Source organism: Botryllus schlosseri, chromosome 1 (assembly GCF_051294905.1).
Source record: "Botryllus schlosseri isolate E-star chromosome 1, Bs_hap1, whole genome shotgun sequence".
NCBI lineage: Eukaryota > Metazoa > Chordata > Ascidiacea > Stolidobranchia > Styelidae > Botryllus > Botryllus schlosseri.
The window spans coordinates 16445420-16469377 of record NC_137236.1 but is presented as its reverse complement, the minus strand read 5'-3'; the positions used below and the strand labels follow the sequence as shown (position 1 = coordinate 16469377).

General features: G+C 40.1%; 1 protein-coding gene across 4 annotated transcripts in view; it reads right to left on the bottom strand.

Annotated features, from left to right (window-relative positions):
- LOC145433649 (uncharacterized) overlaps positions 1-23958 on the bottom strand; it is a 96710-nt gene that overhangs the window by 50319 nt on the left and 22433 nt on the right. For 3 of the 4 annotated variants that reach the window (XM_080310816.1, XM_080310806.1, XM_080310824.1), the window contains exons 4-18: positions 20623-20788; positions 20251-20546; positions 16950-17105; positions 13013-13207; positions 11687-11818; positions 11133-11279; positions 10485-10658; positions 10241-10423; positions 10004-10171; positions 9801-9932; positions 9515-9712; positions 7702-7842; positions 3545-3745; positions 2736-2879; positions 924-1106 (exon numbers count right to left, since the gene is read on the bottom strand). In XM_080310816.1, the coding sequence (XP_080166942.1) occupies positions 924-1106; positions 2736-2879; positions 3545-3745; positions 7702-7842; positions 9515-9712; positions 9801-9932; positions 10004-10171; positions 10241-10423; positions 10485-10658; positions 11133-11279; positions 11687-11818; positions 13013-13207; positions 16950-17105; positions 20251-20546; positions 20623-20788 (2616 nt within the window). The remainder of the gene's footprint in view (positions 1-923; positions 1107-2735; positions 2880-3544; positions 3746-7701; positions 7843-9514; positions 9713-9800; positions 9933-10003; positions 10172-10240; positions 10424-10484; positions 10659-11132; positions 11280-11686; positions 11819-13012; positions 13208-16949; positions 17106-20250; positions 20547-20622; positions 20789-23958) is intronic. The other variant, XM_080310832.1, reaches the window with a different exon arrangement.

The window sequence follows — 23958 nt, the reverse complement described above, 5'->3', positions numbered from 1 at the left end:
AGAGGACGCAGGCCGCATGAATTCAATATCGAGATTAATTAGGCCACGCAGTTGAACAACGGCGCCATCTCGTGACCTACTCAACCCAAATGAATTGATATCTTTGTAAATTTGGGGTACTGGACTTATCGGACGCCTTGAAATCTTAATTAAGGATTGCGCCGTGTGTTGATTGATCAGAGAGAACCAGACATGGTGGCGTCTGTATGACAACGCTATTCTGAAATCCACAAATCCACATTGTCTTCGTCATTATCGGCGAGAAATGGTTGTGAAGTAGGGTTACCATATTTTGGAATCGGAAAAGGAGGAGGATACTTTGTCAAAATTTTCAAACTTAGAATACCGGTGGAAAATCCTGAAAAATTAGTCAATTTTTCTCACTTCGCAGTCGGTTGACTAAAAAAAGTCAAATTTCGCTCAGCACCCGAAATACCCGCCAGTTCCGCCTGAGCGTCAGTTCAGTGCTATTTTATGGTGTCTAGGTCCAATTTTGCCCTGTGTTCAACCCAAAATTCTAGAGAAAAAAAGAGGACAAAATCTCAAAAAGGAGGACATTGTCAAACACCCGAAAAGGACTACTGTGAAGTGACATTGCTGTCGTTAAAATACATTCATTAAATACGATTTATTCCTTGCATGTGTGGATAAATGGGCGAATAATGTATCGATTCAGCAATCCGGCCCGCCAAGTACTTAATTTTCCTATATCCGGCCCGCCGACTGGAGAAGTTGCCCGCCCCTGTGTTACATCATAGATGTCCGGACGGGTAATTTATATTGATATTTGTCTATTATCGCACGAATAGTTTTCGCGTTCATCCAAAAATCCGGATCATGTTCAGCACATTATTGGATATTCAGTGCTAAATCTAGGAGTTCTAGGTCTTATTGTTGGGTTTAAATATTGAAATGCAACCGACCATCAATACTTCGTACATATCGCTGTCCGTCATTCCGATAAGTCGTCGACGAATATCATCCTGGATAGCTACGATTTCACACTGCCGAACTGCGATGATTTCCGAACAATCTCCTTCTAGGTCATCCAGGAACGTTTTCAAGCCTTTCACCGTGATGCGGTCAATATTGGCGAATACTTCACGCTGAAATCACATCGACGTTTACTTTTACCCCATCTCAAAATTCTTGACGGTCGTCGAAATTAATTTGGACTTCTATCGTTATCTCGATTAGTATTCGAGAAATAATGTTTCTCGGTTCATGGATAAAGATGAATATAAAGCGACTTGCTTCATCAAAGGGGTTCGTTTTAAAATTGATTATTCATATAACTGCAAGGACATTTGTCGGGCTGCCCTCGGGCTTAAAATTACTGGAATAGGTGTCACGACAAATAAACGATAGGTGGTGATGAGTTTATGTTGTTAGTGGCATTCATGTTTTTTTCGACTAAACAATGGTCAATAGGGCTGTTCAAAAATAGCTTTTTTTCCTGAATCTTGATGGTTACGTGATTAAATCGTTAGGTTGCCTTAAAAAACGACGCACACCAAATTTTAATTCATTCCAACCAATAATCGCGGATTTCATACAGTTTCAAAATTTTGAATTTACCCAAAGATGCAAAAAAAAATTTTGGTCAAATTTTTCTGTCAACCCCATGAAATTGTTGCGCTATCTTCAAAGACGATGCAAAACAAATTTGACTCAATTACAACCCGTAGAAGCGGAGTTATTTGAGTTTTTCGATGATAATTCTTGGATTATACACCGATCAAGGATAATCCCTGAACTATCGAAGAAAAACTCAAAAGAGAGTGGTAGGCTATTGTTAGGCTGATCAAATGTTTTCCAGAGCACAGGTACACTTTCGCTTCATTGCAACAAAGTTGCTGACATCAGAAATAGCTCAGTCTGAGACTCCACTGGAAGATAGGTTCATTATCCCACTCTTGCCATTTTGCCATTTTTCGTGTCAAGGAGGTGTAGCAGTGAAGGAAGCGTTCCAATTTGGTATTTACAACGGTCATAATATCGACGGCGCGATATCTCAAGTACTGTTCTCGATATAATTGTCACTATAATATTGGTGATAGCTGTTTTTCTTTCCGTCAGATTGATACAGCGAGAGATTGGAAGTTAACATTGATTAAGTGGTCGAAAGTTTTATTCTTACTGTAAAGTTATGTCTTATCACGGAAATCTTCACAGTGACGTAACAAGATGGGTTCTACACCAATATCGAGAAAACCATTACCGAGAAATGACATTACCGATAATTCCGTAACCGGGGATGGACATCACCGAGACTGGTCAATGCCGAGAATCTAATTTACTGCGTGACCTTCTGGGAATCGACACCGAAAGTGGCAAGGCCGTGATTCAGTCTGCACATATCCTTATGCACCACATACCAGCGTTGCTTACATTGCATTCTCAGTAATGTTCATTCTCGGGGGTGTCCATTCTAGGTATTAGCATTCCCGGTACCGGTTATCTCGGCATTGACCGTACACCAACAAGATGCGTGCTTCAATTTATTTTATTTTATCTTCCCTATAGTCTATAGTGGCGAGAAATTGCACATCCATCATTTCCAAATTCCGACCCAATGATTACGGTGGCATTTAAATTGATATAATGTTTGCAGCAAACGGGATGTGGCTTTGATATTGAATATAAATATGTCTTTCCAGTATATTAAAGTAATAATCAAGTTCTGAATTTGGACATAAAGGGGGATTCACGAAGTTCACGAAATCTATTCTTACTTTCTTTCCGCCAGAACATCGCTCTGATCTGAATTTTATTCCATCTTGATGTACCATCTCTCCAATTTGGCCACTAACTAGAAATTGTTTGTAGCTTTGGAAGACTTCGACGTCGAAAGGTGCTTGAAGTTGCAAAGATGATATCTGAAAATAGTTTCTAGAATCAACGATAGCGTATAGAGAAGAAGTTAAGACTGGATGCTGTCATTTTTCGTGAGCACATCTACTAGGGTTGCATTTGAAACAAACGGTGTTTTAAACATGGGCCTATAAAAAAATAGGTTTTTTTTAAGTTGTAAAATTATGCCATCATTGTGTAAATACTTTCCGAAAAACATGTTGAATGAGCCTATGGACAATTACCACCCGATATGGCCGACGTATATCGATATGGGATGGTTGCAAACTCTCAGAATAGCCAGTTCAACATTAACAGTACAGATATTTCGTCAAAGGAGCAATATTTATCCTATATTTTCAATTGTCAATGTCAATCCACTATGACGTCACAATCGAACATTCGTGACGTCATGACATAAAAAAAACATGTTTTAAATTAGGGCCTTGTTTTAAACATCTACGTTTGTTGAAGCAACGCTGAAGTTATATCGAATTACGCTGAAACTTAACGGCGAGATCCGATGTTCAGGTTTCGAGTCTACTTGATCGGTGACAAAGACTTCATGAGGCGTAATCGACATTGGCCCAAGTCACACAAAGCGTTTTCTGTTGCAGCAATACCGTGAGTCAGCTACAGACATTCCCCATAAATATAATACCGAATATGCAATAGCAATCCATACGCTTACGTTCCAGATCGTCTTGCTGTTAGTTAATATGTTTTTCAGTCTTTCAGGTTGATCATCCATTGTGAGGGATCCACTTCTCGGAAAGCAGCAAATCTCGACGCAGAACACCCTATTGGGTCTGGCAGCTCCCGGTTGGTTCAGTCGAGCATCGATATCCAACAGCGATTCCAGTCTCAGATTATTGATTGCGACGCTTTGAATCTGGATTGCATAAATGCTTTCAATACAAATTATCCGATCGCCCGTGTCAAACTACAAATAGTTGAATGAGAGTCTATACTTTATATACTCTTAAAGCAGGGCGGGCAACTTCTCCAGTCGGCGGGCCGGATATCGGAAAATGAAGTACTTGGCGGGCCGGATTGCGGAATCGATACCTTACTCGCCCGTTTATCCACATATACAAGGAATACCTCTTATTAAATCAATGTATTTTAACGACAGCAATGTCACTTCAATGCCATTTCTCGCCGATAATGACGAAGACAATGTGGGTTTGAGAATAGCATTGTTATACAGGCGCCGCCATGTCTGCTTCTATCTGATCAATCAACACACGATACAATCCTTAATTGGGATTTCAAGGTGTTCAATGAGCCCGGTACCCCAAATTTATCAAGATACCATTTCATTAAGGTTGAGTAGGTGACGAGATAGCGTCGTTGTTCAACTGCGTGGCCTAATTAATCTCGATATTGAATGCATGCCCGCGTCCTCTACGAAATTTGAAAAGTGGCCCGCGACCCGTTTTGGGTAGGCGACCCCTGGCATAAGCGGTGTCTTACAAAAGCCCATAGAAATGTGCCGTGCTACAAGTCGGCGGTTACTGAAGCAAAGATAAGAAATTTCAGCCTGGTGTAAATGACCATTGTAGTCTACAAACACCACGATTACCACAAACGACATTACGGTGGAGTATATCGTAAATACCGATAATGCAAGTTGTTGTTGTTTGTGGTATTCATGGAGTTTATCGATTACTATGGTCATTTACACCAGACCGGTATTCCTTGTTTTTGATTCCGTATCTGCCGACTTGTAGCACGGCCCACTTCTAGGCTTTTAGTAAGACACCGCTTACGCGGATGAGATGGCGAGGAGGAGCCTAGATAACCCTCCAACACTTAGGTAGGAATTCTGGAGTTGACCTCGGTCGGACTCGAACCCACTACCCATTGGTGTTGTAGCAGTGGATTATGCCACTACGTTATCTCGCCACAGATAATGCAAGTCTTCTCGCTTCGACGAACTTACGCGTAAGCTCCACTCACGCACGCTGCGCATATACACGTATATAATAATATACAGTCACTAAAATTTGACGTACTAAGCAAGTAGTGGGGAATCTACGCAGACTAAGGTCGCGGGTCGCGGGTCACATTATCATATAAGACGGAAAACTGTCCGACGGCCGGACAAAATCCCTTCGCGGGCCGTATGTTGCCTGCCCCTGTCAGTGTATATTGTAGAGCTATACATATCATCAAGTTGCAATTGACAGATTAATTGATATCAATGCGTTAGTTTATCTATTTGAGTTCTCTCGAATGATCGCGGTCGCTTTTGCTGTTTGTAATTAGCACTGAATGGTAGGATTGTTCAAAAATGACTTTTTTCTTTGAAATTTTACCGGCGACTCAGTGAAATGTTTAGGTTATCTAATTAAAGGCTTCACACCAATTTTGGTGCAATTCTAACCAGTAGAGGCATTGCTAGAAGAGAAAAATCTTTTGGATTTATTCAATAAAAATGAATATAATATTTTGTAAATTTTACTGGCTACCCCGTGAAATTGTTACGTTATCCGGCAAGACGATGCACAACCAATTTGGCTTGATTCCAATGAGTACAAACAAAGTTATTGTAGTATAAAATTTTAGAATTGGAAAAATCTTCAATTATATACTATAAGGTTGCCCACCGTAAATTCTATGATTTGAAATCGCACATTTTGAACATCATGTTTGAATTGCGGTAATTTGTTTCGCATCGTTTTCTTTCAGACAATTTCACAACTTCATGTGGTAGCCGGTTAAATTTGAAAACATTTTTCAATTTTTTTAAATAAATGTGTCCTAAACTTTTTCTCCTATAGATGGGTTGCATTTAAATAAAAGTCATTTTAAAACAATCATGTTTAAAGTAAGGTCCTTGTTTAGAACATGATTTCTATTGTGTTTTTTCAAAGCTATGACGTCACGGATATTTAATTGTGACGTCATAGTGGATTTACATTGACAATTGTAAATATAGGGTAAATATAGTTCCTTTGACGAAATATCTACGTACTATGGCTGCTGAACCGACTATTTCGAGGGTTCCAACCATCCTATATCGTATACGTCGGCTACATCGGGTGGTATTCTTCCGTAGGCTCATACAAGATGTTTTATGGTAAGTATTTACACGATTATGGCATAATTATACAACTTGAAAAAACCTAATTTTGTGACATGTTTTGAACGAAGTGTTTTAAACAAACATTGGTTTAAATGCAATCCTACTTATATCGGTGCCACTATAGGTGGGAATTGATCCTAAATTGATGTGCAGTTCTTTTCAGGTAACCTAACAAGTTTATGAAGTAGCCAGTTCAATTAAAAAAAAATCATAGTTTAACACCCCTACTGAACAGAACAGATTACTCATAAATAGTTCGAGGCCTCATTAAGTCTATGTCGTGAATACATCTCTAACCCTTAGTCTGCACTCTTGGGTACCAATTAGTCACAAGGCTCTGAAGGCTTTTCTATTATATCCATTAATCCTTATATCCAATATGTATTACCCAATGTTGATGACTCATGTCAGACTTGGACCATTTTTTTTCAATGACTTGCCTTGGCACGAGTCACTGCCTTAAAATGCCTGTAACTAATTTTATTTTAATGTGTTATGTGACTTTGCAATTTGGAATACGCCATTTCCATTTTTAATATGGTTAATACCTCACAAGCGATATGGAAGCACCGCAATAAATCTATCGGCCTCCATATCGGCGTTGATCGTCATTAAGATATACATTAGGGCTATTCAAAAATAACTTTTTTTCCTGAATCTTGCTGGTTACTTGATTAAATCGTTGGGTTGCCTTAAAAAACGACGCATACCAAATTTGAATTCATTCCGACAAATATTCGCGGGTTACGTAGAGTTTGAAAATTTTGGATTTGCCCAAAAACGCAAAAAAAATTTTTTTCCAAATTTTTCTGCCAACCCCATGAAATTGTTGGGCTGTCTTCAAAAACTATGCAAAACAAATTTGACTCAATTCCAAGCCGTAGAAGCGGAGTTATTTCAGTTTTTATTCGATAATTCTGGGATTATCCTTGATTGGTGGATAATCCAAGAATTATCACCGAAAAACTGGAATAACTCCGCTTCTACGGCTTGGAATTGAGTCAAATTTGTTTTGCATAGTTTTTGAAGACAGCCCAACAATTTCATGGGGTTGGCAGAAAAATTTGGAAAAAAAATTTTTTTGCGTTTTTGGGCAAATCCAAAATTTTCAAACTCTACGTAACCCGCGAATATTTGTCGGAATGAATTCAAATTTGGTGTGCGTCGTTTTTTAAGGCAACCTAACGATTTAATCAAGTAACCATCAAGATTCAGGAAAAAAAGTTATTTTTGAACAGCCCTAATATACATGTTAATAATATATTCGTATCATAAATGATTTAAAACCCGAAGCTTTTCGAGCTGACACTCTTCAGGAGCTTTTGTCAGCATATAGAGAATTCCAAAAACTCGCATAAAACTACATTGCATACATCCAATTGAGTACAGGCAAACCGCGAGCGCAGCAAGTGGCCAATTTATAGCCGATGCAAACGCTCCTTCTGCTGGCATAAGCGCTGTTGATTGATCTTGATGAAGGTCGATTCGAGTGCGGAAAAGTGGTTAAGTGTGCGGCCTCTGCCCCAAATCGAGAATCTCTCGTCACTATAGTTTTTGGCATAAGTAAGCGCGAGGCATTAAGATAGCATTGCAACCAGCATGCACATTGCACATACCTTTTCAATAAATATCGTTCGCGTGTAATTAGTTGACCTCTGAGCAGTTGAACATCTGAGTCTCAGAGATGGCTAAATTCTTCCCCAATTATATATGCCCAAACTATTGCTGTCAAAGTAATGTCATGTACCACCTCTCACCGTATTGTTCTGATCGTGCTTAAACTTGATGTCAGTTCCGTCACAAGATCGTATATTGGAAACGATCAACAATCGCGATTCGTTTTCCAGGCATAGTTGCATCGGATCAATGAAATTGCCGTCGACTGCAAGTTCTTCCAACTGACAAAGGAAGCGGACACAGCCAGTCACAAATCCAGATATAAACATTTTCGCTACTTTTTCGTTCTTTCTGCAACGTTGGTATGGTTCTACATTCACAGTTGGGAAGCGAGTGGCGAAGTGTGCCAAGCTAAACGACACCGTCATGACACCAATGGTTGTTGGTTCGAGTGTGGGCTCTACCAAGTTTCTATGTGTCAGAGGTTTATCTGGGCTCCTCATCGCTGACTTCACTGCGATTGCAGTGACTTAAAAAGCCCATAAAGTACAGTGAGCCGAGCTTGACAGTCAGCAGCAAAGATCATTTGAATGAATGCGTATTGAAGAGAGAGAGAGAGAGAGAGAGAGCAGGAAATGTCGCCAAGAAACAATGCATTGAACTGTTGAAATTGCCATTGTGGCATTGTGCCATTGTCGTGGAGCACAAAGTCTCATAAGGCCATAAGCACCACTGTTGTATCTTATCCAAAAAATACAATACATTTACAGTTCGCATCATTCACGAGCCGCCAGATCGATATTCTATAATTGATTAATTCTCAGCTACCGACATATAACACGGCGCTCTTTCGTTCTAGGTCCATGCGGATAGGATGGTAAAGAGGAGCCAATATAAATCTGCATGACCTTGAAAGGGATTCTGGGATCGACTTCTGTCGGATTCGAGCGTTTATTCTATCGTTGTCTAAGTAGTGGAATGTACTACGTAGCCTATATGTCAGGGGTAGGATACTTCTCCAGTCGGCGGGCCGGATATGGGAAAATGAAGTAGTCGGCGCTCCAGATTCCTGAATCTATTCATTATTCGCTTATTTAACCACCCATTAGTGCGGAGCATGGACCGGAGCCGGATTGGACATCCGGCCGGATTTTTCCAATTTTGTCCGGATCAGTAGTTTTGTGATACGGCAAGAATCTTTACTGATAAGCATGACTTTTGTAACTAAACTAACAGCCAACTACACGCAGTAACCGCCAACCCAGTGGGAAAATAAAGTAGCCATATTTATAAATTCACGGAACCACTGCGAAGTGTAGGGCGGAGCATGGACCTAAGCCGAATTGGATAGCCGGCCGGACTTTTTCATATTAGGCCGGAGCCGGACAAGAGAATTGAAAAACAAGATCGGAGTCGGACCAGAGGATTTGTCGACCCGCTCCACCCTACCACCTATGCAAGGTAGAAAATCGTATTTAATGTAAATTTTAGGTTCAAAGCATACACCGAAACAGTATTTATTGAATTTAGTAACGTAATGTGCTTCAATCGCTGTTGTAGTCAATGAGGCATCTGTGGTCGATCAAAGTAGTCAACAGGTTCTATCACCTCTGGCTCCATGTCGGACGTAGAAACCCTTAGTAAATAGGCCTACTGCACGTAACATCAGTTAGATTGGGATGCAGCTTCGTCTTGTTAATGCTCGTGATCGAAAATATTTGCTCGCGAATGTATGTAGACCCGAACTGAACAAGTAGTTTCAAGACGATCTTTCTCATGTTGGTAAATTTGGATTCATTCAATAACGCAAAAAATTCCCCATCATGTTTCAGGTCGAAATTTTTCTTTTAGGGTAGAATCTTTCTGCGGGCCGCTCTAAATCTCCTAGCGGGCGGTAAGGTGCCCGCCCTTGCTATATATGTATTTACTACTGTAAGTAGAAACCACTTTCACCTGCAATATAAACTCTTTCGTGTTATCACGGACATCGGTGAAGTATTGCACAATTTCCTTGCATTTTTCCTGTAGGTCTCGTGTTAGGATGAGTCTCTCTACGCGAAAAATTGATTTGTTATTGACAAGAGGGAGCAGACCTACGAATATCTCATCAAATTGGTCCACGGTTATTTCCGGAACGGTAATATCGCCCTTCTGAAATATATGAAAGTAGCAGTACATTCTCCATCGCTCTTACTTATGAAGATAACGTATCAATCCTCAAATTCCATCAAGCATTCACCTGATTTCGATCGACGACAATACGTAGTGAATCTAGATGTAGCATGAGCTTTCTCCAATTTATCCCTCGAATTAATTGGTGTAAATCGGCCATTTCAAAAAATCTGCCGGCATCGATATCCAATTCATCGATCTGTTATTATGGACAAATGATAGATCCAGAGTCCAGACTATTTACCAGTTCATAATGAACACGTCTACAACCTGAGAAATGTTTGATGCTAATTTCTGCAATGACAATATGTCAATGAGATGCAATGAGCAGCGGTCGACTTTGATCGGTGGTGTTTTTAATAGCGATTGAAGATCGTTCAAAAATCCGAATCCCTCGCATTCAAGATTCAATACCTTATAGTTCCATTCATGTGCCGACTGCAACAGAGATTTGTACCATCAGATTAGTCTTCGCGGTAATTTGCTGTTTACGCTGGCACAAGTTACCTGGTTATGATCAATGCAGTTCCTTTGAAAAGTTAATGATCCAATCTCAATAAGACGCGCATTGGATACTTGAAACAATGATCTGAACATATCCATGTACTGCTTTCCTGAATTGACTCGTGGATACTGGTTGGTTAGTGAGCCGCATAGTAGTGAAGTTTGAGACAGCTTCATTTTATCCACCTTTCATAAATGTAATCATGAACATACGAATCGATATCGCTAGTCTTAGAAAAACACCAACTTGTTTCTCTCCGTCTTCGACAATGTATTGCGCCGTAAACATCATATCAGAAAATTCCAATTTTTCGCATCCGAGCCTGATCATTAAAGGTACGATTTCGTCATAGGCTTCGCGCTCGCGACCTCTCTTGAAACTACGTTGTACTCGCAACGAAAATGGATATTTCTGGTTATCCTGAACGTATGAACAAACAGAAGGAAAACTATGACCAATGATGATAATTATTGATGGATTGGCAATGAGTTGAGGAAGGGAAAGGACGTAGTTTGTTTATGTCCTTGATGTTTTTTGCGGCTTATACACCGACTCATGATATACATACACACGATCTGTGCACATGCATACCATGTGAGCATGACGTGCATATGCCGCTGGACGAGGAAGGTGCAGTTATAGCAGTGTACGGAGTTCTAAGTCTTGCACCACCTCTCCATGCTATCCCAGTAATGCATGAACGCCAAGTGGGGAAGTCACGGATAACGGTGTTACTAATCAGGTCATTAGTCTGACCCGTCCGGGAATGGAACGTACGACCTACCGATTAAGCAGCCGGACGCTTTACTATTACGCTATCTTGTCGGTTAAGGAGGGAATGTAATTATAACGAAAAACAGGGATTTTAACGCTCATTTTTCAAAAAGGCAGTACCTCAGCTGTTTTGAATTCCACAAATATGTTAAATTCTCTTGTTCGAACTTCATTCCAAACACCGCTTTTAACCAGAGACACCAAAGCCGAGGATACCGTTAGCACCTCGTCCGTGACGAGGCATGGCGTGTTATTGGCATAGTCGCCCTGAAAGACAAGGTAAATTCATGTAGCAAGGATAATATGTATGATGTACGACTTCGATAAGAGATATTTACAGAATTATTACAATATGGAATAATTTCATATCTATAATGCGCAAAATTGAGTATTCACACTACACTGCGAGGAATAAAAGGGACGGATATTAAACGAACACAGTCAGGTAGAATATATAAATCCTACTCAATGCTATGTCCACTCTTTCTTTTACTATACTTCAAAGAAAACAGCAGTCATCATATCGCCGATTATGCTTGAATAATCATCGGTCGAAGCAGATACACTTATCGCCTCAGTTATATATTACTAAAAGACAATCACTGATGTGGCATATTTCTGTTCATCGCATGACGCAATTGATCAATTTCAAACTACTTTCACAGAAAGCATACCGACAGGGCTTGTGACCGAACCGTCATGTCTCCGTAGTTCAAAATGCCAACTTGAATGCCTTGTGTGTGTGTCATCAGCTCCTTTATTTCCATTGGTGAATGTATATCGTCGGAGCAATTCCACACGTTAATCTGTCCACCGGATAATACAAGGTAAGGGCCAGTATTGAGTACATGTGGAAACAAACAGATGTTTTAGATTTGTTAGCGAAGAAGATCTATTTTGTCGGATGTCGCAATTCTTCTTAAGAAATGAATAGGTGACGAAGGAGCCAAAAGAGCTGGAAGTTACTAGTTACGACTGGAAAGCTGGTGAGTAGAAGCTAAAGTGGCCCCGAAACATAATTTGAGTGAATAGTGCATGTCGACAAATCTATACTTGATTACTCCTAGAAAGCAGATGTGCTTTGGTACTGAACACCTCTGCATAGCTCATACATGGACAATGTGCGGCTCGCGGGCCGAATGCGGCCCGTGAGGCGACTCTGCGCGCCCGTGAAAAGTTCCACCGTATTTAGACCATGAAATATATGTGAATGTTCATGTGTGGATTGAAACTATATGAGCTGTATAAAGTGATTCGGGAAATTGTTTACTTTGCAGTCCAGCTTATTTATGTACGGTCATTGTAACCTATGTACGACGCATGAGTAATCCGTATTCAAAATAAAATATATATAGCAAAGTATGCCGTATAAATTGAAGTTATTGGTACTGCATTAAAGTCCATATTTCCTTATTCAAGTTTGAATCTTCTATTTTTTCCTTTGTTACAATGGCAATTAAAAATTCTGTGCTATAAACTGCTACGCCGTACGTTTCTAAATACTATTCGTAAAATAATGCAATCAGTGCACGTAATTAACAGCCATTCTCACTCACAAACGACGTTTTGTCAAGCAATGAAATTGGTTGAAGGTCGACATTTCAAGGAGATTTGGAGCACTAAATGTCTGTTTACTGAAGTCAGCCATGAACAGGTTTATGATGAATCCGAGCAGGTATACGTGTATGGAATTATTTTACCAAGCCCCAAAAAACTCGGAACGCAGCGCAGCATTAATAAATGCACTGGGCGGGATGTATTAACAATGTAATTCACTTCTTTGAAATTAAAAATAAACTTCACGTCACAGATTATAGTCTTAGCTTTTGTTTTTGTCTGCAAACGTGTTTTCTGCTTCACATTTGGCCCGTCGGGAATAGTAAAGGCCCTTCCATGGCGTAGACTCTATGAAGGCAATAATGCCTCATCAAAGAAACGCCATTAACTGACGGACATAAATGTCAGCCCTGACTGAACCGTCACCATGCCAACATTTGTACCTTCAATTCGCAATTATTGGCTTCTTCTGGCATCTTGGCGACTTTCTCAAGGAACGCCTTCGTGCTTTTTCTACATAAGTTTTCCATGTTCACACGTTGCACTTGTATTTTCGCGCCCCCTTTCCCGACATGAAAGAGATCGTTGATGACACTGATTGAATCTTCCTTCAATTCGTCAACCTCCAAAAAATTGCTCTACAACAGAAGTACACGCGTTTGACTATACAACAGGTAACGCCGCACGAATTCGAAATAATTGGATTAATCCTGAATGGACAGTGCATGATAAGCATTTTCGGTCGGTATTCCGCTTGTTTTGACCCGAAATCGAACATATTAATCAACCATACAGACATTAGAGATGCACCGAATCCGGATTTTCCGCGCCTATGTGCAGATTGTTTTTACTGACTGTCACCTCGGACGCTGAGCATAGCATGTGCGACTGCTGATGTTCGTAAATATTGGCTCATAGAGCTTTGTGACCCGTGGAGAGAGAGATCGTCTTTGCTGCTGCGTTGTAGTTGTGGCATTTCTGTTATAATCTTTTCAATATACTGCGCACATTTTCGATACGAGCCGAACATGAATACGTCAGGGTTTTGTGGAAGAGGATTGGATCCGAATTCTAGTTTCCGCGCGACTGCCGGATCCGGATAGTATCCTACTTTTCTAGCGTATGACAATCACTTAGTATGAGTTTACACTGATGTTTTTATCAATTTGTACTCGGCTAGTGCTGCATTGCGCCACAAGTTCAAAGAATCCTCAATAGCAAACTTCAATGCATTGACGGAGGTTTAGGTGATCAGATTAGTGGGGGTTGATCCTTGAGTAGAAGTTGGAGTAACTTTAATTCCTACTCATGTACAAATAGATAGTTCCAAATATATGAATAAGTGAGCATTCTATGCCTAGTTCTGCCGTCAAACTGAGCATTTACGGTAGGAGTAGAAGTAGAAATGGTAGAGTCTAAAATCATATATAGGCACTTGAGAAATTAGTTCAATTAGGCAAATCCTTCATGACCAAATTCAACGTGAAAAAGTAAGTAGTTTGGACAACAAAACTTTATTAGAAGTAGAGGTGGTATAAATTGTAAACACTTGAAAAAGTGCCGTAAGTATACTATACATAAGTAATACTTCGTTACTGACCACCTCTGTCGATGACAGGGGCAATATGGGCTTGAACAGTGCTCACCCTTGAGCAAGGTGGCGAGATAGCGAAATGGTATAATCCACAGCTGCAAAACCAATGTGTTGCGTGTTCGAGCCCAATCGAGGTCGACTCCAGAATTCCTCCCTAAGCGTTTGCAGTGTATCTAAGCTCCTCCTCGCCGTATCATCCGTGTAAACGGTGTCTTATGAAAGCCTAGAAGTGGGCTGTGCTACAAGTCGACAGCTATACGGAATAAAAATGAAAAAAATTGACTTGGTGTAAATGACCATAGTAGTCGATGAACAACATGAATATCAAAAACAATCCTTGGGCAAGATACTTTTTGGTCCGGATTTACCAGTAAAGACGGAAACAGGGTCCGAATTGGATCTGGATTGCGCTTTATTGAGCCGGATCGGATACGGATCCCGAAGATGAATGATCCGTACCTCTAATAGACAAACATAAGGCGAGACATAATTCATTTCATTCCACCAACAAATTGCATCTTTCGGTATGAATGGGAGGGGTAAATATTACGAGTGGCGACAATTAATGCAACAATTTTGTACTTTAATCGACAATAAGTAACAGCATATACTCTGCGTCAAATGTAATATCACAATAACCTTCGGACACTTCACCGGTCGCAGGGGTGAATAAAATAGTAAAATCACGATTAGGGTTGCAAAAATCAATATAAAACAAACATGTTTAAAACAAGGCCCTTGTTTAAACCAGGTTCTTTCAAGAAATGACGTCACGAATATTCAATTGTGACGTCATCGTGGATTGACGATGGCCATTAAATATATTGGGTAAATATAGCTTCTTTGACGAAATATTTGCACTATAACTGTTGAACCGACTATTTTGAGGGTTCCAAACATTCCATATCGATATAATTCGGCTTAATCGGGTGGTAATTGTCCGTAGGCTCATACGACATGTTCTTTGGAAAGTATTTACATAATTATTGCATGTTTTTACAACGTAAAAAAATTTCAAAGGGCCTTTGTTTAAAACACTGTTAAAAGCATGTTAAACAAAGTGTGTTAAACAATAATTTGTGGTAAATGCAACCCTATATCCAATGCCGACATTCCATAACTGTCAAATTTATTGGATAACATGGTTCAATGATTGGTTGTTTTATACGTTCATTGCCCAATAAGTTCTTTAGACAACCATTTGTTTTAAATGCAATCCTAATCACGATCATAGATATGCAATTCCCCGAAAAGCATATGAATCTGTGGACACAGTTGAACTATTAGAAAATTTTCAGGTTCCTAAATTTAATTAGTATTAAAATTACATTTGCGCAGTTCAAATTTTTAAATTGGAGTAGAATTAAAACTACAGCTACATATATTTTTGTTACTTCTTTTAAAATTTTGACTGTTATAGGGGTACGTCGTGTGCAGAGACGTACGCAGGCAAGGCTCCGGGGTTCGAAATCTAAACCAAGTCCTTATGAAATGCCAATTCTGTCTCCAATATTTATAAGATTTTTAGTTGTTAAGCAATTTGTACCATACTGTTGCACTTCGGTGAAACAATACCATGACACTTTCCAAAGGGAAGCCTCACATTTCTGAACTTACATCTGAAAGGTAACAGCAGACGTCACAATAATTTCCAATAGATATTCATTGTAAAGGTTTCGTTTTGTGTGAAAATTATATTTTGAAGGTTTTACTCTGTTGACACTCTGTACATACAGAGTTTATATATCCATATATAGTAATGTAGCAGATGTTTAGTTTGATGCGGATTGTGTAGATTTTATTGTTATGACTCATCGAAAATTTGGGGTTCCGCTAAGGCAGGGGGGCCAACTTTTTCTGCCAAAGGGCCATTTGAGATTTATGAATCAATGCGCGGACCACTTGAATGTTGCCAACATTTTACTAGTCGTCTGATAGGAGCGAACCAAATTAGGTAACGGTGAAAACAAGACTTCTCTTACTACGTATCAACATCGATAAAAATGATTACGTCATGAAAACTCAGCGGGCAATAATGTCCTTACCGCGAGAAGCGCGAAAATCTCGCAATGATAATAAATGAATTCGGTCTATAACATTGCTGCTTGCGTATATTCGGGTTTGCCTCAGTATAACCCTGGGCTGATTTGACAAGGACATGATTATTAGACGATTGGACATGTGAATATTGAATGTTTCGGCGAAAATGCGTTTCATCGCCGACGATCTTTCTACGGGTACACTCGAGAAGTCGCATGTTTGACGATACGTTCTTAATAATTGCGGTCTTTGTTAGACTCAACTCTGCAGTGGGTACCAGTATTAAAAAAAGAAATTGAGTAACAGTAAATCGCGTGAAATTCCAAGGGAAACTGGAAGTCAAATAAATCTGCCCCGAAATATTCTACTTTACGGTAATATACGAAGACCTACGCTACGCTACACTTATGCGTAGGAACAATAAATATATCGGGTGATTTTTTTATAATAAGACTAATTACGAAAATTACCTCACGGGCCACTCCAAACCTTCTCGTGGGCCACTTCTCTAAGGTAGGCAGATTAGCGTGAGTGTTCCCTGGTTGGTAAACATTTTGAACCCCTAATTATTTAGTAATCCAAGTCTGTCTCTGTAACTCGAGAGCTTAGTTAGTCCGAGAAATCGAAACAACGAAGTTACATTTATTCAGCAGCTTGTGGTATTGTCATCTTTGTATCGAATTATCTAACTCAATAGTGCTCTTAGCTTACCTGCTTTAATTTGACACAAAATCGATGTAGCTTACCGCAACGTCGTACTTCATATTATAATCCGACAGCTCGACGGATCCTATTTGAACTTTCATTGAGCCTGCATCTTCCGAGTGAGAGCGCGTAGCAAGAAGACGCGAAAGTCTTACTGCATCGTCACGCATATCTCCCGCAATTTTCAGGTTGGATATCTGAATTAATAAATACCATTGATGTCGACAATTAGATTCGATGAATTGAAAGTTTTGTGACAAAAGGCAGTTGACAGTTACACATTTATCATTTGCAGATCTTGAATGTCAACTCGCTTACAAGTATCGGATCGAAATTCATCTATTGATCGGAATTCATCTATTGAGATGGCATGAAGAGATGAGATGGTATGATAAAGGAATTTTATTGATTCTTTTTTTACATAAACACACAATCAACCTATTGTACTGTGGTTCGCACCAGAGTAGGATCAATTACATTATTTCAGTTCAATTACAATTACAATTACAATTACTTTCATGCATGTTTCAATTATATTACAATTACAATTACTCCATGGTAAAAATATCAAATTACAATTACAATTACAATTACTCCTTGCATGCTTCAATTACATTACAATTACAATTACAATTGCTGCTGTTGACCATGTTATTGAATAATCATAAATTCAACCGTGCTCCTTGACAACCGTAGCGTCGTATTTAACAACAATTCAAGTCTAGTTCAGATTGTGTAGTAATACATGCTTTTATGTGCGTGCATAGTATGCTATGTAAGATATCATTGTGACGTAATATAAGCGTGTTTTGTATGCTCGGTAATTATAGCTCACGTAATTGGAAATGTAAAATGTTATTGACCTAATTTCCTATGGGTTAGGATTAAGGATAGGGTGCAGTATGTCGTTGAAAAAAGTATTATAATATATGCACGTGTTGGATTTGCGTATATAGTATATAATTAAAGAAATAATATTATTTTTATCGTGGGACGTAGGAATTAGGATGAGGAGTAAAAACAATACCGTGCTTTGTCAGATAAGACGTTATATAATATCCAGTGGTCTGGTTAGCTAGCCAGACGAAGTAACGATGCAGCATCGTGATCTGAAATCGTATTGTAGATTGCCAACCCACGGATAAATGCGCAAGATGTGAGTCACGGATGAATGCACCGACAAACGTACTGCAGAGCCAGCTAAAAGCAGCAAACTCTGTAGTCCTAGAGCTGGCGATCCAAGCGTCCAAATTTCATGCATCTGGTCTTTATCGTAAGCTATTGATGCACTAATTCCGAAAATACAAATTAAAATCTCAGCAGAGCAATGTAACTGCTCCAAAATAGCCGTTTAAGGCCGACTGTTCTGAAAAGTGAGAGCGCCGCAGCAGCATGACCACAACAATGACCAATTACGCCCAGCGATTGTTCAGAACAATGCCGATTCCCAGACTTTCTCGACTATTTTGGGATGGTACCATTGCCTGGAAATATACTTTTATGCGGAATCAGTGCGACACTAGCTTTCGATTAGGACCATACATATCAAATTTCGACGCTTGGATCGCCAGCTATAGGACTATCAATTCTGCTGCTTTTAGCCGGCTCAGCAGTTCGCTTCTCGGCGTATTCAATCGTGAGTCACGGGTTGCGAATCTATCCGTTGGTTAGTAATCTGAAAATTGTATACAATGGCAGCCGAGGCCAGCATAGCGGTAAAAAACTTCGCCCGCGAGGGCGCAGTCAAGGGCTTCCGCGAATGGATCCACCAAATTCCTTGTCGACATTTAAAGAGAATGCATTATAAGTCAATTATTTTATGTTGTGCTTGTCAGGTCTCAACTCTCAATAGCAATTTAATGTAATTGAAATTGTAATTAAGCAAAATTTTTGTCAAATTACAATTACAATTACAATTACACAAAATAAAAATGCTTCAATTACAATTACATTACAATTACATTGAAAATGTATTTAATTACATTCAGCTCAATTACAAATTACAATTGATCCAACTCTGGTTCGCACTTTGTAGGTCGCGACCCCATGTGAGCCAACCTTAACTTTCCTGCGGTCACATCACATCTAACTGTGCCGTCGGATAGAGAAATCGTCTGAAGTCAAACGCGCAGTCTCACACTGCGTTACCATTGTCGGATTGTAGTCCAACGATCGTTGCGGCTGATTAATTTATGCTTAACACCGTATTGTTAAATTGCGTTGGCACTTGGCAGTATACGTAGTGAACTCAATTTTTAAATTCCTTTGCGATTTTGGGGGAATTCTGGTGCCCTGATATATTACTAATATTAGGAATTTCGCAATCATTGCGATAATAGCATTCGATTCAGAGCTCAGATTGTCATGATGCAGTATAGAAATAAACAAGTTTTTACTCCCGTACAGTAGGCCTACTGCAGATGACTGTTTGTCTAATTAGTCGGTTTGATTTACTGTTCTATGCCCCGTCAGCCAAACCAATTACGTCATTACACTGAAATCATTGAATACATTTGCCGGGCTGATGGAAGAACGTATCTGTGGAGTCTGCAAATTGGCAACAGGCTCATGTGTCCTGCCCTATAAGCTCTGTTTATGATCACATTTAAGCCCTGACTCGTCTCTACTTTTTAATGCTGATGCACTCAAGGTACCCAACCCAGTCAAATGTTGTTGACTTATTCCGTCGTTGACCACATAAGAGGGCTGTAGTAAAAACGAAACATCGCAATCTATAGGGAATAGAGCATGGCATGCGACTGAGCTTGTGCAAAGTCAAGGTGTGGCTTCAAAGATAGCGCGATCGTCGCAGTGTAAAGTAAACTTCGTGACAAATTTATAATATTTCAATTCAATTAAAATCAATCACTTGCTCAAGATTTTGTCATTTCAATACACCACAAGAGCAAGACTGCGATACAATAAACGATGGGAAGGTGTCGAAACGACTTGGAGTAGTCTTCGAAATCAGACATCCATCTGCTCTGGACAATGTAAAAAAGGAGGCATGCACAGTGCACACTGCACCATAAGTAAAAGAAAATATTATAAAAGGACAGGTGACAAAAAAGTGGCATGTGTCGGAAGGCGTGATCGATGTGTCAGGTCGTGGTCCGGTAAGCTATATGGCTAATCAGTATTCATTCAGTAGAAATTTCTTTCGGTAAATCAAGCTCGTGTGTTAATTTAAACTTATATGAATTCAATTTCTTTTGAATTGGTTTCGTGTCTTAAAAACGATGCCAACCACTGCTATAGCACTAGCACATGTTGTGAATATTGTTCTATTTTTACAGTGTTATTTAATGTATGTAAAACATTTCTCAATGAACTATAACTTACATTCATAGCAACGTTTGCTTCTAGTAATGCAAGTGACGACGAATAAATCTTCATGCTGCCATATACTTTCGCTCTAACAATGGATGGAATCGATTGTGCAACTGATATAACATCAGATGCGTCACAATCTGCGTTCAATTTGATCGCGGTGACTCTCGTCATAACACCACGTGCCAGAAGAGGACCGCATTGGCGGAGAACTCGGAGATCCTTGACATCGCTTATCGGTGTGCTTTTATTCTTCGATTCTAGGAACTTCAGCAGTATTTTTTGTAGATGTCTCAACGTGTCTTCACCTATATGGTATCATCATAAATGACAAATGCGTAGGCCTATAATCGTGCTTGATCGCACAGATAGCGCCAAGCTCACGTGTTTTTGAAATTGAAGTTACAACTCGCCACTTTTCCTCGTCCGCAATGATTGCTACTCCAAGCAGAATATAATTAGGAATGACGGCGGAAGATAGCGTTTCCTGTAGATTCTTGTAGTTTCTGGTGTTGTCCATTGAGAGCCAATGAAAGGCAGCTAAGATATCCTGAATAGAGTCCGAATAAACATTTTAATATTAGTTTAGAATTTAAATGTCATCGAAATGTTATTTGTTATATCTTATGCCTATCATAAAGTATACCATGCTGAATATAAGAGACCATTATACCATCACATATATTATGAAAGCCTGTGCTCTCGGAAATAATCGGAGGTGCTTAGGCATGCGGTGCAAAGGGACGTCACTAGTACAGTGTGACGTCACGGGAGTTACTGATGAACAAATGTCTCGAAGCATCAGTTTGCTGGGATCACAATAATTTATCTCGGGCGTTTTAGAACTTGCAAAAAGTAAAATTTTCCGTGAATACGAGAGTAGTTAGTATGATCGCTCGTGACCTGGCAGGGGTTCTTATGGGCGGGGTCGCGAGCGGCTGGGAAAGCGGGGGTGGCGAGCGGCTCTTATTTCTTATGGCGGGGGTGGCGAGCGGCTATTGCGTCTTATGGCGGGGGTGGCAAGCGGCTCTTATTTCTTATGGGCGCGGTCGCATGCGGCTGGAAAACCGGGGGTGGCGAGCGGCTCTTATGTCTTATGGCGGGGGTGGCAAGCGGCTGTTGCGTCTTACGGCGGGGGTGGCAAGCGGCTCTTATGTCTTATGGGTGCGGCGGTGATGCGCCTGGAAACTGGGGTGGTGAATCGCCTTTTTAGACCTCCCTCTCGGCGGTGATTCGCCATGTGTTCTTATGGGTGCGGTCGTGATTTCAGGTATAGGTCGTGGTGGTGATTCGCCGTGAAAACTCGTGGTGGTGATTCGTCTTTTTTGGTATAGGCGGTGGCAGTGATTCGCCTGTCATGTATTCTTACGGGATCTGTGGTGACTCGCCATGTGTTCTTATGGGTGCGGTCATGAATCGCCCTTTCGGGTATAGGCATCTCTCGTGTGGTGTCTTATGGGTGCGCTCGCACGTCGTACTTTCAAGTATAGGCATCTCTCGCATGTCGTATTGGAAACTCGTGTTGGCACATCGTACTTTTAGGTATAGACATCTCTCGCACGTCGTACTTTCGCGTATAGGCTGTGGTGGTGATTCGCCATGTGTTCTTATGGGTGCGTCGGCATATCGTACTTTCGGGTATAGGCATCTCTCACACGGTGTTGAATATGTATCAAGTAAATAGTCACGTGATTGGCACTTCGTTAATGTGTATATCACAAATTATTATATATGACCAATTTGAAGTAATCCCAACGTTTACGGGGAGTGCGGCAATGATATATCGTTATTCTTATGGATGCGGCGATGATTCGTACTTTCGGAAACTGCAGTGCATTGTGCGATTTTTGAAAAACAGATGTTTGCGCTTGCGTTTTGACATGTGTGACCCACTAAATACGTCCGGTTTGGAAACGCGGCCTGTTGTGCAAGAGGATTTCGATCGCGCGCGACCTATATTGCACATACAATCGTTGTATTTATTACTGGGAAATCAAACGCTTAACAAAAACACGCAACTAATCATTTGCCAACTCTAACATTACCAAAAAATTCCAGTATTGTTGATTGAAAATCCTTGAGTCCTTATTATTAAGAATGTTATAGTGCGGTGTCGGAATCCATTCGCGGGATGTACTAAAGATAAATTCAGATAATCCAGAATGAAAAATTTGGACCTTGGCATAGTGTGAATTGAAATATGTTTGACAAACATGACTACCAACTTTGATCCAGTCGCATTTCAAGATTATACTTTGAAACAATCCTTGAAACTTACAACTCTATTCGCGATCCAGTTTTCCGTTTGTCAAATAGAGTTTCAGTAAATACCATCGCGGTATTTTAATGTGTTACGACACACAATAGAATCAATCAATGAAATATCGCCCATTGTTGTAAACATTTCCAACTTGACAACCGCTTGCACATAACGCGATCGAGTTGCAATGCGATGAGTTGAATCGAAATATTTCAACCTACTTTGTCATATCGCGATTTGAAGTAGACTTGTCAGACATACTCGCAAAATTTCCCTCCGTTGTATCTCAGATTAATTTATTCACACGACCACCATCGCTGTCTTCGCATTTACACAAGCGCCTACTGTTCCCGCTCGCAATTTCAGCACGACATTTCAACTTGTCACAATAGCTGATTATTCACATATTGATTTGGAGCTAAAGAAATCTTGAACAAGTTATCGGGTTATGTTTTGTTGTAATTGAGTGTACGGAAATAGTATCACGTGTCGACATCTTACCATCTTACCATATTCAAAGAGTCAACCACAAAAACATTATCAAGTAACTCCGTTTGTAACTTACCCGACCAACTCAAACAGTATCAGTATGAAAAACAGCCAAGCATACACGAGTCCATAGCAGTGATGAGCACCGGAGCGGAGTCGGAGTGGAGTCGGAGCGGAGTTTTGCCAATTTTGTGATACCCGGAGTGGAGTCGGAGTTTACAACAGATATTTTTCCGGAGTTTTACGGAGTATTGTTAGTTTTGCCCCCGATATCTTTCGATAGCTTTGACCAGAAGACACTATTGATTACAAACCAAAACACAGACAGTTGACACCTTGTAAAGTTGTAATATGACCGGTAACATGCAAAAATGATTGACAAGTGCATAAAAATCAGCCATCTGCACTGCAATTGGGGACTGGAGAGTAACCTAGTGATCTAGCAAGGCATTTCCGCTGAGCAGTGTCTGTAGTTCACAAACTTGAAGACACCCAATATCGTTCGCAGCGCATCATTTTCTCCCTGCAATGAGATGCAGTCTTTGAATCCACTGCTGAATGTCACCATATTATGAGATAAGATCTCCAGAATCTTCCACGTTGCTGTCATTGCAGTCTTCTATAGTCACATCATATTCCTCCTTGCGTATTTGTTTCGTGACTAATTTTCATGCTACTCCACACTGTAAAAATTATTGTTGTAAATTTACGACAAAAAGCCTGGTGATTTCCAATACAGGCTTACAACCATAAGCTTGCAAACTCATTACAAGCTAACAGCCATAAGCCTGTAAGCTCACTACAGCCATAATCCTGTAAGCTCACTATACAGCCACAACCCTGTAAGCTCACTACAGCCATAACCCTGTAAGCACACTACAGCCATAACCCTGTAAGCTCACTACAACCATAAGCTTGTAGCTCTCTCTCTTTCTCATACCTATAATCTTGCACCTGATACTGGCAGTACT